Source organism: Ostrea edulis, chromosome 3, assembly GCF_947568905.1.
Source record: "Ostrea edulis chromosome 3, xbOstEdul1.1, whole genome shotgun sequence".
In the NCBI taxonomy this organism is placed as follows: domain Eukaryota; kingdom Metazoa; phylum Mollusca; class Bivalvia; order Ostreida; family Ostreidae; genus Ostrea; species Ostrea edulis.
In genome coordinates this window covers 5,146,441-5,161,125 of record NC_079166.1, presented here as the reverse complement: position 1 = coordinate 5,161,125, position 14,685 = coordinate 5,146,441, and the positions used below count along the sequence as shown (strand labels likewise).

The 14,685-nt window shown below is 36.7% G+C and overlaps 1 protein-coding gene across 1 annotated transcript; it reads right to left on the bottom strand.

The window, feature by feature from the left end:
• Positions 1-11,596: 11,596 nt before the first annotated feature.
• Positions 11,597-14,108, bottom strand: LOC125673321 (heavy metal-binding protein HIP-like). Its single transcript, XM_048909861.2, has 3 exons — positions 14,037-14,108; positions 13,392-13,555; positions 11,597-12,012 (listed from the first exon to the last, which is right to left on the bottom strand). Coding segments are annotated over exons 1-3 (555 nt in total). The 5' UTR covers positions 14,039-14,108; the 3' UTR covers positions 11,597-11,623.
• Positions 14,109-14,685: the final 577 nt, after the last annotated feature.

Genomic DNA, 14,685 nt, shown 5'->3' with positions numbered 1-14,685 from the left:
TTAGAATTTCATTATATATTCACACAACACACTTATCCGCTGTTTCAGAAACTGATGTGTGTAGCAGTTGGGTTATTTTATTGTATATCAAGTTGTTAATCTAAATCTTGTCTGCAATCAGTATTCCATATATAGTTATAGATATGTGAGTGCAGAAGTGTGAACTCTGATAGTATTAGTGATTCTGAATGATTGGTTTTTATTCCCATTGCTGTACATGCCCCCCCCCCCCCACCTTTCCCAAGGAATCTTGATTGGCGAATAAACAATAGAGAGTGAGAGAGCGCGTTAAAAGATTAAAACTAAGGTAAATATTTCTTGGTTAAAATACATTGGTTGTCCTGCGTACATGTATCATGTATATATTTACAATACATAATAAATTGTAATTTTCCCGCCGTGTTACTTCCCTTTCCAGTATCTAATTTTGGATCATATAGTCTACATCAGTGCTGCGTTTGAATATTAATTAGATAGCGTGTTTACATGAATATCGAAGATAAAACTGGACGGCGGTAAGAGGAAAATAAATGTATTGTGATACCATGAGATTATTTGAAAGCTTTGCACAAGGCTTTATCTAGAAATCACTGTCCAAATCTTCAAATATTCTTGAACAATACACTGAACTCGAGAAAAAACACAAATAAACAAAGTGCAGGGGTAGGTTTTCATCTTGCGGGCCATTTTTAACTTATTTGCATGCGGATGATGCAATTTGGACAGTGAATACTCGATTCTGTGAAACTTATACATTTCTATCATGTCATGTTTTTATTGGTTTATGTACAACTGGCTGTGCGCCGTGTCGATTTATGATCATCTATTTTCGTCTTGTATAATCTGGTCAAATGACGTCATATGACCCTTGACATCTTACGTAAACATGCGAAGTGAAAGTACAGGAGACGTATATATGTTGTAGTACTTGAAAAGTGTCTTTAGTTTTGTAATATTAATAAATGAACTACACCCAAAACAGTAGGATATAAAGCTTCATTTTTCTGAATAATTTTTACACATGACCTTAAGTCACACGCGTATTAGATTTGTTAAAGGGACATGGAAAAGATTGTGGTGGATAAAAGATATTTAAATATGCAATTAATAGTATGATAGTAATTGATGAATGTATGAATGTAAAATATGGGGCTCACGGCGGGTGTGACCGGTCAACAGGGGATGCTTACTCATCCTAGGCACCTGATCCCACCTCTGGTGTGTCCAGGGGTCCGTGTTTGCCCAACTATCTATTTTGTATTGCTTGTAGGATTTATGAGATTGATCACTGTTCGTTATCTTCACCTTGCATGGTAAAACATTATATTTCAAAAAATATGACAAAGGGACATCAACACGATTGTGGTGGACACAAACATACTTAGATATTCAATTAATAGTAAGATAGTAAATGATGAATGCAAAGCATGGTAAAGAGGTATCTTTGAAACATCTAAACGTTTTGTTTTAAAAAAAACAAGGCATGAGCCTTCGTTATGTTCAAATGTCACTTGATTTAATTATCAGCATGGCGTCAATGTGGGCGGTATTGGTGAAAAAAGCTTTTACAACAGCAACATTCAGTTTTCTACTTTGTGCTTGTTCCGTAAATTGATTTAGCATTACCCTGTGCCATATTCTTTTCTTTTTTTATTCTGACGTTTTCAACTCTGTGTGCATTTTCCTGGCTATTGAAATACGCATGCAATCCTTTCACTTTAGATTTAGAAAAACAAAATTCTGCAAAATCACATTTCAGTTTGACACAGATTTGAAACAAATAAATTTAAGTTGCCATACCTGCACTGGTTTACAAGACTTCACAATGGGGATCCATTTAATTTTCCAACATGGGCTATGCTCACGAAATATTCATTATTTTTACTCAATAATTGTAAGTCCCATAAATGAAATTGAATATGAATAGTCCGAGTTTATAAACTTCCGAATGCCCAGTGTTTCCCCTGACAGACATGGAATGTGATACAAATGATTTGCTATATAGAATGGATTGTGTCACAATTGTATTTGATGATGATTGTACATTTGATTTGATAACACAATGTAATCTATGGGGGGGGGTCATGGGCAGCTTAATGTCTGCTTTTTAATCTTTATATACAACATTGATTTTTTAAAAAGCACATCCTACTTTACATGTAAAGCTTACACGGTTCCAATATTGATGCACCACAAATAATGTCTATTCAGTGAAGCTCAAGCCAAAATTTTGGAAATTCGAAATAACAATAAATTTGTAAGAATTACATATATAACAGAACGATGTACATTTGAATGTTTTTTTTTTCTAAAGAAATATTTTTAATATAAATTATTATCTGTTAATTTTATTTCTTAGATATATGTCCGTAGGTTCTCTGTTCGTGGGTATTTGACATAAATGTACATTTGATGATATTCTAGGTGTTTTCAAACAGGGATATACTACATGCGTCTTTTTATTTCCATAATTCTCTGTACATGGTTTTAATGCGTGGCATTGGTCTCAATGGTTATGTTGATTGAACTATATGCAAAAGAAACCACACAGGACTTCATCAGTAAATACAACAAGTACAACACCGTCTGTCGAGGAATGAGATACGAAAGAAAAGGTTACAAAGGAAGACATCATGGTATGCATCTAATTATACAGAGAAAAACAAATACATTGGCATTATAAATACATATATATCTAAGTCATTGTATGTAGTTCTATATCGTAACGTTTTAACATCTAATTGCTTAATCTGTTTACAAACAGGAACCATTGCTATTCATGCACGATTATCAGCCGATTTGTGAGATCTCGGTAACCAGGCTGTTGTATTTAGGAAAGTAACTGTAAACTCTGGATCCACCTATAACGGTAACACAGGGATATTTACAGCACCAACAGCTGGTATCTACTCCTCCACATGGACTATTTTGACGCATCCTGGGACAACTTTTCACACAGAAATTGTCATCAATTGAAATGTAGTTGGCTATAATTATGCTAACGGTAAAGACGGCAGTTCCCAATACGAGTCTTCCTCAGCAACAACCGTGATAAGAATGAAGAATAAGGACAAGGTCTGGATAAGGACACAGCAGTGATAAGAATGAAGAATAAGGACAAGGTCTGATTAAGGACATGTCGTGGGACTGGGAAATATGCATCACGTCCCTGGTCATCATTCTCTGGGTTTCAATTGTAAATATAATGCTTGAGAAAATTAAAGGTATCAAATATCTTATCATATGTTTGAACTCATATATTTTAGAAAGGCCTTCATGTCCATAATATGTAGAGGATATTAGGGAAGTTGCATTTCCAATGATTGAATACTATTTAACAAAAAGTCACTTTAACCGTTTTGGGTCCACTCTCCCTTTGGGGGCGTTGTTGGCAGAACGGTTGAAATTTGGTGTGCAACTTTGAATCATTTCTGGACCACGCCCTTGTCACGAAAACAATAAATCCACAGGTACATGTTATTCATGGAGATAACGAACAGTGATCAATCTCAATCATTCATTGCATTTCCAATGATTGAATACTATTTAACAAAAAGTCACTTTAACCGTTTTGGGTCTACTCTCCCTTTGGGGGCGTTGTGTATGTGTGATGCATAATCGTCTGCGTCACCAGTAGAGCTACACCCCATGTTGCGGGCTTCCTATAGGGGCCAATGTTAACAACATAATGAACAAATGTGATGTTTTGCTAGCTTTAAAAATCAGTAGCATCAATAAAGTTGATTTTTCGTGACATGGAGAGACCCCCCCCCCTCACTAAAAAAACACATGCTATGGCACCGATGCACGGGCACACATATCACAATGTAGATATGTGTATATGTAGGTATATATTGCAGATTTAATCCCGCCTGTGATTAGTCAAAATGAAACATACAAGATAGTATACATATTAGTCATAGAGCGGATATATTACACATGTAGTCGACTGGACTAGGTGAAAAGAAAATCATATATCATTGTCAAGTATGACAGATTATGATCCAATAAGTCATAGTGCAGCCATGACCCTTCTACCTGGTTTTAGGATATGCAAACACAATTGGATCAGACCCAAAAAAAATTGCAAAGGTTGCTGTAATCTGCACAAAAACAAGTCATTCCCGAGATTAGAAAGAGGAACTTTGTCTAACAAGAATATATCAGGGCAATACGAACGTAGCTAATATATTTTCACCAGACCTCTTTAAAAAGGATGCCACAACCCTATCTGTCCGATTCCTGATTTTCTCTGAAGCCACAATATTCTTCTCACCCTTCCATTCACGCCATGGCAAGATCTGGGACCAAACAAATGTAGTGGAAGGTGACATTTTTTAACGATGCTGCAGTGCTCTTATTATTTCAAACCTAAGTTCAATGGTCCCCCCTTGCATTGGTATATTATTGTCCCCAAAATGTAAAAGACAATTTTGGGTGGGTCTTCTAACTGAAGCAACAATCCAACTTTTTTTATCATTTGCCCTCACCTCATCCCCACTTGTCCTTGAAAGAAAATGGATGCCTCGAGTCTATCTAACTGGAGATTGGTACGAAAGAGAAACTTTCTTGCATGACTAATAGCATGTTTAACAATGAATGACCCAATGATCCAGGTTCTTCTATGCTCTAAAATGATTGAATAACCTAAAATCAAAAAACCTAACTAATTTATCTCGATGAGCTAATTCCTTATTTATTTACGCAAGCATTGAAATTTCAATCTACATTCTGTAACAATAAACTGCTCACTAGCTCCGGAAGCCAATGCGTTAGAGACTACACCCACATGGAATGGGTGCGTTTTGTACGCAATACTGTCTAGCCCCAACTCTTCGATGGACATATTGAAAACTGATACAACCTGGTATCTGGTCAGATAGGTTCCTGATAAGTTACAAAGGAATTATCCCCTACAATTAGGCCTAGATATAGCCGAATTAAAGAGACAGGACAAATGGTATTATGAGTAGGTTGTACGTGAATCACTACCCGTTTTCTCTCCTAATCAGTATTTGTATGTAGTAGTAGAATTCTGACGGCATTGTTGTGTGGTGAGTATATAACATTTTGATCTTGAATGGCATGACCTGCATCATGTTTACTGTTCTGAACTAACTCCCCCATTCGGAAAACCCCAAAAAATTGCACTGTCAAATATGGTTGACAGAAATGTACATTCATGATATGACTGGTATATCCTTGGAAGTGTCTGAACCATGGCAATTAAAATGTCGAAGGTGATTGGTTTCCTTCCATCATTGTGTAGGTTGCTCTGACTAAGGCCAAATAAGACTTTATTTAGTAAAATGATGGTGTAGTGTCTGGAAAACCGTGCAGTCTGTTGGTAGTAGGAAATGCCTGCAATGTATGATTTTACAGTGTTGGGTAATAGTATGACACAAAATCATCCAAATTTGCGGGGAATTTGGGCAATCCTTGCTTTGTGAGATAACTGGTACAAAACATATGAAATGTTTTATTTGCAAAATCATACAATTTTTTGGTATTGGCTGACATAGCACAATTTAGAAGCTCTTGGAATGAAAGGTGAAGATACCGAAAGGTGATCAATCTCATAACTCTTATAAGCAATATAAATTAGAGAGTTGAACAAACACAGAGCCCTGGGTATACCAGAGGTGGGATCAGGTGCCTAGGAAACGTAAGCATCTCCTGTCTAAGCTGTGATTCATTCGCATAAATGATAGCAGATTGTTGATGATTGCATATCTACCTCTGGGAAACTGGTCCTGAAGTGCTTCCATTGCTGTCGGGAGAAAGAATCCGCTTTAATATTATGTATACCTGAGATGTGTTCGGTTTTAAATTCAATATTAAACATTAAACCTTCAAGAAGTAATATCCTGAGCAAATACATTACTTCCATGGACCTAGATGTTTTCAAGTTAAGAATTTAAATCAAAGCTGCGTTATCAGTATGAATAATGACTCGTTGACCCGATAAACTACTGTCCCAAACCTCAAACGTCATGGCTATAGGAACCAGTTCCAAAAATGTTACTTCGAAGAGAATATTTTACCCATTCCACTAGTCTGGCCAAGCTAAATAAACGCAATGAGTACCAAATACTGCTCCACACCCTACATTAGCATTGCATCCACTATCTGTAAACAACTCTAGATCAAAATCATTCAACCAATTGACTATTCTATGTGATGTAATGCCATTAAAATCATCCAAAAATCAAATCAAATGTAGACACCTTTCCTCATTGCCTTGGTGATTATCTGTTTGTGATACGGACGGGACTTCCCACAACATGAATCATACAGCCGCCAAATGAAAACCCTACCTGCTAGGATAGCATGCATAAATTGAGTAAACCAGTAAGTTCTTGGAAATCGTTTTGAGTAACCTTACCTTTTTGCAGTATCTGAGATAACCTGAACCTGAGCTGTTTAATCGTATCTGATGGGGCCCTAACTGTCATATTGTGAATGTATATTTCTAAATCAAGATATACTAAACGCATTGTCGGCCGTAGTGTTTTTTACCTCAGCTAAGGAGACAACAAGTTATGCACTGATTGCTTTAAAAATAGACACAAGATAGACACAGTCCTGAGTACCAACCCATCCAGCGAATAGAAAAGCAACGAGGTAGTGTACATGTACCACATTAAAGCCATTTGCCTATTGCTCAAGTAACCACTCTAAAAATGTTTAAATTGTCTCAAATTTTGCACAACTAGCCGAACAGCCAAATGGTAAGCATTTATCTATCAAAATCACAACCCAGCATTTTGAATCCTAATTACTCCAAATCAAACATGTGGACTGGTAGAAACCTAAAGGCACATTTAATATCCAAGTGAGTCATTAAGCCCCCGGACCTAGGTTAGCTAGCATGTTAAAGGCTTCATCAAAAGAAGAACATTTAACTGTGCAAGCATTTTTGTCCATGAAGTCGTTAACACTACACCCATGTGGGTATGATAGATGGTGTATAAGTCAGACGGAACCATTTTTTTTTTGGTACCATACCCACAGGTGACAATCTAAGGTTTTAGAGTGGTGAATGAATATAGCAACTGCAGCCCTCCGTAAGTTATTTGTTAATGTCTTGCATATTCCCCTTTCAAACAGTCCAATGATTAAGATTTTTACAATTCGATGCCACCCTTGGGCCTTGGTAGCAAAGTTTAAAGCCTTCTCTAAACCCCTGTAATAATTCTAAAGCTGTTACTTCATCTTGATAGTTAGCCAAGTATCTAGATAAGACGGATATACTAATACGGGAGGGGGCAATATTCCCGAGGTCTAGATTGCTGGGTTGTTTAGAGGACCCTAAAGCGCTGGGGTTGTGGGGGTCTAGTAATGGTAGCTGGGGTGGACGATACTCTGGGCAAGCGAGTAAGCCAGGATAGTGAAACACTGGGTGGTCTGCAGATTGAATCAAAACCTGAATCACGTCTGCATTTGACATACTAATGATTCACTCGTGCTTATATTGACATGCAGTGTTACTATATTCACCTTTATAGTTGAACTCATAACATCTTAAAGGGGTGGCTTGTGACACAGCAAATGAACTTTGCATCTATAACAACCATAACTCTTGATCAACAACAGCAAATGACACACCGGGTTTGCACATTTTTCAAACGGATTTGAATGGCATCCTCCTTCCAGCCAAGTGACTTGGATCGACTGGTCCCTAGTCTGGTAGTATGTATGTGTTTAAACAAAGCAGCACTACATTCAGGGTGTGTCAATACGTAAATTGTGGCATAGATAAAAAATACATCGGTCCACACCAGAATATCTCTAATCACCTTAGGTTTGCATGTTGATGACAGAGTTAAGTTGCCCCCTTACATATGAAATATATTTAGTATCGTCATCATGATCAGAATCATAACTGAGATTGACCAAAAAGCCCTGAATTAACATATTCGCCATTGACAATTTTGAGTTTGAGATTGTTGCAGATATTATGTCTCATCTCATTGTAGCGAGATATGACGCCATACGATAAGCTGATAGCCTGGCCGTTACCAGCAGCACTAAAACCCAGGAACGACCTGTTATCATTCATGGAACAGAACGACCTTGGTCTAGGCCTAACTTTAGCAATCCTTCATCGGCAATGGTGACGTCTACATATGAATGAAAGGTTTTCGAGTGGGACGTTAAACAATATATAATTAATCAATCGGCGCTTACAGCCTTTGAGTAGGGATGGATCTTTATCGTGCCACACCTACTGTTTCACGGGACCTCAATTTATGCGGTCTCATCAGAAGGACCGCCCCATTTGGTCGCTTGTTTGAAAAACAAGAAGTGCGTGGGCCTATTCAAACCCGAATTCTCACAGGGAGTTACCAAGATTAATTTGGATTATTCGGTTGTACATCTAAAACATTATTTAAATGTGTACTACACTTGCCTCTGATATAATTTCATAAGTAATTAAACGCAATACCGTTGATTAGTCAATAATACGATCTACTTTAATTAAGTAAGATGTATTTGACAGTTTCAACAGTCTTGATTGAAGTCAGCATTTCGCGAATTCTATGGTCGTTATAACGATTTAGTTCATCAATGCAACGTATCATAGGGTCAAATGCTGTCTAACTTGTTTCATACAGATTGTTAGGCCGTTCTTGGTACACTGATGTTGCCCATCGTCTGGCATTTTCCTCGACAGAATTCATAATAGAAATGACGTTCTGTCGTCAATTGAAAGACCGAGGTTATCTGTATGGGGCTCACGGCGGGTATGACCGGTCAACAGGGGATGCTTACTCCCCCTAGGCACCTGATCCCACCTCTGGTGTGTCCAGGGGTCCGTGTTTGCCCAACTATCTATTTTGCATTGCTTGTGGGAGTTGTGAGATTGATCACTGTTCGTTATCTTCACCTTGCATCTAGACCCTTTTAGAATAAGTGATTTGAGGTCCTCATTTTCAACCATATCAACATCACCAGTAATGAAATGTTCAACTGGACTATAGTTTAAAGAAAATGAAGAAGAATAACACGTTGGTGGATTAAGTATAAGATGGTTTATATACAGGCACTGCAAAGTTTTTTTATAATTGAAAAGTATCGGTGCAATAGTAAAAGTATATTGGTAGGAAATACTTGGTGTAGATTTGAACTTGAAATAAGTTGGAATACACGACTGAATTTTCTATGACAAAATATGTTGCTTATGTTGACGGCATCTATTCCTGTGTTTGTAAATTCGAGCTTAAGGAACTGGCAGCACGATTTGGAAGAAATATCGTCCATGACCCGTGATGGTTTAAAGAGCCTGTGATTGGCAACATCCATATTAATTGAGTTCAGTCTACATTTATGTGTTGAAAAATCCAAGTGTGGACTAGCTGTGATTTCTTGATTTTCTTGAAATAATGTATGTAAAACTCTGAATGGAACAGAGTAGAATTTTGTGCAAATATAATGTGGACCTAATTGTCTGTAAGGCACTATTTTTGTGATGGTATTTTTTTCCACAATCCTTAGCTTCATGAACAATTTGGAGTGGCCCGGGAAGTTGTAAAGAAGTTATTTACCACCATTATTTATTTGAAATATGTGCCCCGATATTCTTTTATTACGTGAACCCTTAATTTCTCCAACATAAATTAAGCCACATAAATTACACGTATCCTATCTAGAAATTGTTTCAATCCGCTTATTCAATAAGCATAATTACTTATTTAACACAAATGCTGATTTCAAATGATCAAAAATTGTGTCCCCTTCCGTTTTGGGGAGAGAGAAAGGGAAGTCGTTTAATTTTGTAATTATAAATAGCCATCTCTATTGCGAAAATCTCACCTCTGCTCGGCGCGGGTTCGAATCCCGCTTGCGCCGGTAAGTGAGAAAGTGTCCCAGTTTACTTTCAGAAGGTCGGTGGTCTCTTCCCAGGTACATTGTATCTGGGTTCTCTCTTCCACCAATAAAAAAACTGGGCGCCACCAGATAACCGAAAAATTGTTGAGTTTGGCGGAAAACAGCAAAGCAATCAATTGAACAATCTATTGTGAAAATGCAAAACGCACAAAGACATGAACAGTCCTGTGGAGAAGTTCCTGTTTTATATATTATATCCACCATTCCTCTGAAGTTGGTGTAAAAGGATGCTGGGGTTCCTCAGCTCCGTAGCCTTTGATAAGTTGATCTTCCAACAGTCTGTTGCAATTCCCATCGACAAAAAGTGTGGTCCATTATTTGTTGACCTGGTTTTTGGTATTCTTATGACGTCATACAGAGGCTTCTACATGAGGGGAAAAAATTTCCGGATTTCAACTTCAACTCGACAATTAGATATATCAACAATGTGTTGACTATTAACAGTACTCATTTTGGTTCATATGTTTATTGGATATATCGGAGTGACTTGACGAAAATCGTCTACATCTGTTTGATATTTAGATATTTTTACTAAACATTGAATTTTCAACTTCAAACTAACAACACAACATAATGGCAGTCGAGATTATTTTAATTTCTATATTTTCAAAAAAAAAATTCTAGTAATATTCCATTATAACCTGCATATGTTATTTGTGTCTATCAACTGATCCGACCAATACGCAGGGGCATATTTTAAATTTTTAAACCAAGACAGGCTACTCCTACTGGCAAATAGGTAAATATTACAGAGGTTTCAACAGTCTCGTTTAAAGCCAACATATTGCATATAATGTAGTCCTTATAATGATGAAAGGTGAAGATAACGAAGAGTGATCAATCTCATAATTCCTATAAGCAATAAAAAATAGATAGTTGGGCAAACACGGACCTCTGGATACACCAGAGGTGGGATCAGGTGGCTAGGATGGGTAAGCATCCCCTGATTGAGTTAGATGTTGCTTCGCATGTTTCATACCAAATGTAAGACCGTCCTTTACGTACTAGCTTTGCATGCGGATTGATCAGTTTGGCGGGTGTGACAGGTCACCAGGGAATGTTTAGTCGTTTTAGTCACCTAAACCCGTATCTGATATGTCCAGCGGTCTGTGTTTGTACTTCTCTTTTTTTTTTCTAGGAATGTGCAATTGCTCACTGTTTGTTATTTTTACTTCTTTATCTATGCTACTAAGTGAAAACAAAAATGTAAAAGGAATGTTTAAACAGGTCTCATTTAATTCCATTTTGGAATATTTTTATTGGAATTTAAATTACACATTACAAAACAATTTTCATAAATTTTCATAAACTGACAAAAACAAAAAGGTGTTCTTATATACGTAAGTACATGTCTTTCTAATATGATGTAGCCATGAATTGGATTCCTGAATAAAGCAATTACTGTACGTCCTTTATCTTGTTGTATGATTAAAAAGATTGAACAATGTCTACCACTCAGGCACTGTCTAGTTTCCCTGTTGTAAGAATTGTTAAACTTACAGTTGTAGAGATGTTACCGTATCAACAAAACAAAGGCTATTATTTCATGTTGAGTTTTAAAGAACATAAATGTATCTGTTTTACACTTTGCTCAATCATATAAATGATATGTACCCGTGATTTCAATGTTTCTATGACAAGATGGATAAAAAAGCCTTTCTATAAAACATAAGTCCAAACATATGGAAATGAACTTGGTCCTTTTATTTTTCCCCAAATTATTTTTTTCTAGTTACAATTGAAACCCAGAGAATGACGACCAGTACTTGTATGCGTAGGAGCCAGCCCCATGTGTCCTTATCCAAACCTTGTCCTTCTTCTTCATTCTAATCACGGCTGTTGCTGAGGAAGCCTCGTATTGGGAACTGTTACTTTTTCCATCTACATTGTTATACCCAACTATATTTCCATTGATGACAATTTCTGTGTTGAAATAATACCCAGGATGCGTCAAAATAGTCCATGTGAAGGAGTAGATGCCATCGGTTGGTGCTGTGAATATCCCTGTGTTACCGTTATAGGCGGATCCAGAGTTTAGAGTTACTTTCCCAAAGACAACAACAGCCTGGTTACCGATATTTTTGAGAGTGGACGAAGTTCGTGCATGGAAAGCTATGATTCCTGTTTATAAACAGATTTAACGCTGTGTAAAATATTATCATATGAGAGGTAAAGTTAACTAACAGTGATTAATCTCATAACTCCTATAAGCAATACAAAATACATAGTTGGGCAAACACGGACCCCTGGACACACCAGAGGTGGGATCAGGTGCCTAGGATGAGTTAGCATCCCCTGTCGACTGGTCACACCCGTCGTAAAACCTATATCCTGATCAGGTAAACAGTAATACGTAGTCAAAATCGGTGTGCCAAGAACGATCTAAAAATTAGTGCTGGGTATTGCGACCCAAAAATCGTATTGCGATATATTTCAATATAAAACTTCATAGTTATTTCGGATTTCAAACATTTCGGTTGAGCATCACTGAAGAGACATTATTTGTCGAAATGCGCATCTGGTGCATCAAAATTGGTACCGTATACGTTTTACATCAATATGATAACAATCTTTATGAAATGAAAGAAAAACAGCTGTCTTCTGATATTTCTTTAATTCTACTTGAAATACTATTAATAAACATTGACAAATGAATAGCTGAATCAAGAAATGGTTCAATTTAATAAATTTTAAGGCTATTTATTCAGTTATCGTTGAAGCTCTTGGGCTCTTGCTAGGATATTTCAATTCAAATCCACCACTAATCATTGCGGAAAGTGAAACAGGACTGGGGAGTGGGTAGAAGTCGATACAACCTGACAGGTTCCCGTTTACTTTGGCTCCATTTGATGCTAACATTGCAGCAGTGGCACATCCGCATGTGACTGGCTTGTAGTGCCACCGTTTTTGTTACAATAATAACATACAGGTCCGTGTTTGCCCAGCTCTCTATTCTGTATTCCTTATAGGAGTTCTGCGATTGATCACTGTTCTTTATCTTCACCTTTTATACAGCCATATCTGTTATAACTATTTCGTTTTCTTTCTTTAGTTTGAAGTGACATATTATTGGAGCTTTTGCTCTTTCATTCAAACATCACGATTAGTTTAATTCGCCGCCATTTTTAAACTTTTGATCAGGGGCAGGTAACTTATCTAAGGAATTTACAGAATATTGAACCCGAACAGGTATTTACAAAAAAAATATAGCGATACGTATTGCCAACAACGGAATCGGGATTCACCGGTTAACCGGTAATATCGCACAGCAATACTAACAATCGATATGAAACACGTTAGACAGCATTTGACCCAATGATAGGTTGTATGTACAATTAGATACAATAGCTCCATCAATGAAAAGTATGCATTGAGATAAATAAATGATACGTGTTTTATTGTTTTTTTGGATATTCTAATTAGGAAAACTATACACACAAAAAACAACATAATAAACATATATGCGAATGTATTTGTTCTAAGAATTACCAGAGGCATACCTTGGCCTTTTCGTTTACAGCTTCTACTTTCGTATCCCATTCCTCGACAGACGGTGTTGTACTTGTTATATTTACTGATAAAATCCTGAGTGGTTTCTTTTGCATCAAGTTCAGTCAATATAGCCATTAGGACTAACATAACCCTGATCGTAAGCATTGAAATCCTGTACAGAGAGATATTGAAATACAAAATATGTCCTTATCATGATATTCTTAAATGAGTGCTAGACGTAAGCAGTATATACCTGTTTCAATATATCATCAAATGTACATGGTATCTCAATTATATCAAATAACTACAGACTGAGATCCAAGCAATAAAAGTAACATGGAATTATTTATATTGAAGTATCTTTAGGAAACATGTAAATGTATTCTTTATATTGATTTTGTATAGAAAGAATAGAAGATGGACATTGAATGGTCATAACATTACCACGTGCTATCAAATTAGGTATATAATCATCAGCAGACACAGTTCTGACTTAATCCGTACAAATGGCTCAGAGAACGAGCTGATTATTCAGGGAGTTCTTACAACACTGAAATGATCATACCTTCCACGTCTCAGAAAAAGAGCTGATCATTCCATTTGTGGTACTTTGATTGATTTTATAGCAGTAAAATAGCGTTTGCAATACTTACATGCTGGACAGCGATAGTCCTGCCTATTACCTTATACTATACACTGTAGCTATATACATGAAGTGACTGTATGCTGTTTAACATGACATTTAGTAGCCACTGTTATATATCCCTGAAGATCCATTAAAATGTAACAGTAGTAAAGTGATTGGTAATTGAATCCAACATGTAATATACATACTGTGTTGATGATATCACGCAAACAAGAAATTAAACTATTTGGACGTACTTATAAAAACATTCACAATTTCTTCTGATCTCTCTTTCATGATTCAATTTTGTGCTGCAGTCTAAACTGTCATGTTTTAGGGATGCCATTATAAAAGAGCTCCATCGTGAGGTATTTATAAAATATATAATTATGTTGCATACCGATTTCATACCGATATATTTCATACCGATTGTTAAGCCGTTCTTGTCACACTAATTTTGACTACGGATAACTCCGTTTACCTGATCAGGATATAGACCTCACGGCCGGTCGACAGGGGAAGCTTACTCCTTCTAGGCACCTTATTCAACCTCTGGTGTGTCCGGGGATATGTGTTTACCTAACTGTCTATTTTGTATTGCTTATAGGAGTTATGAGATTGATCACTGTTATTTTCACCTTTCATTGTGATATCGGCTCTCATGTCATTCAAAACTT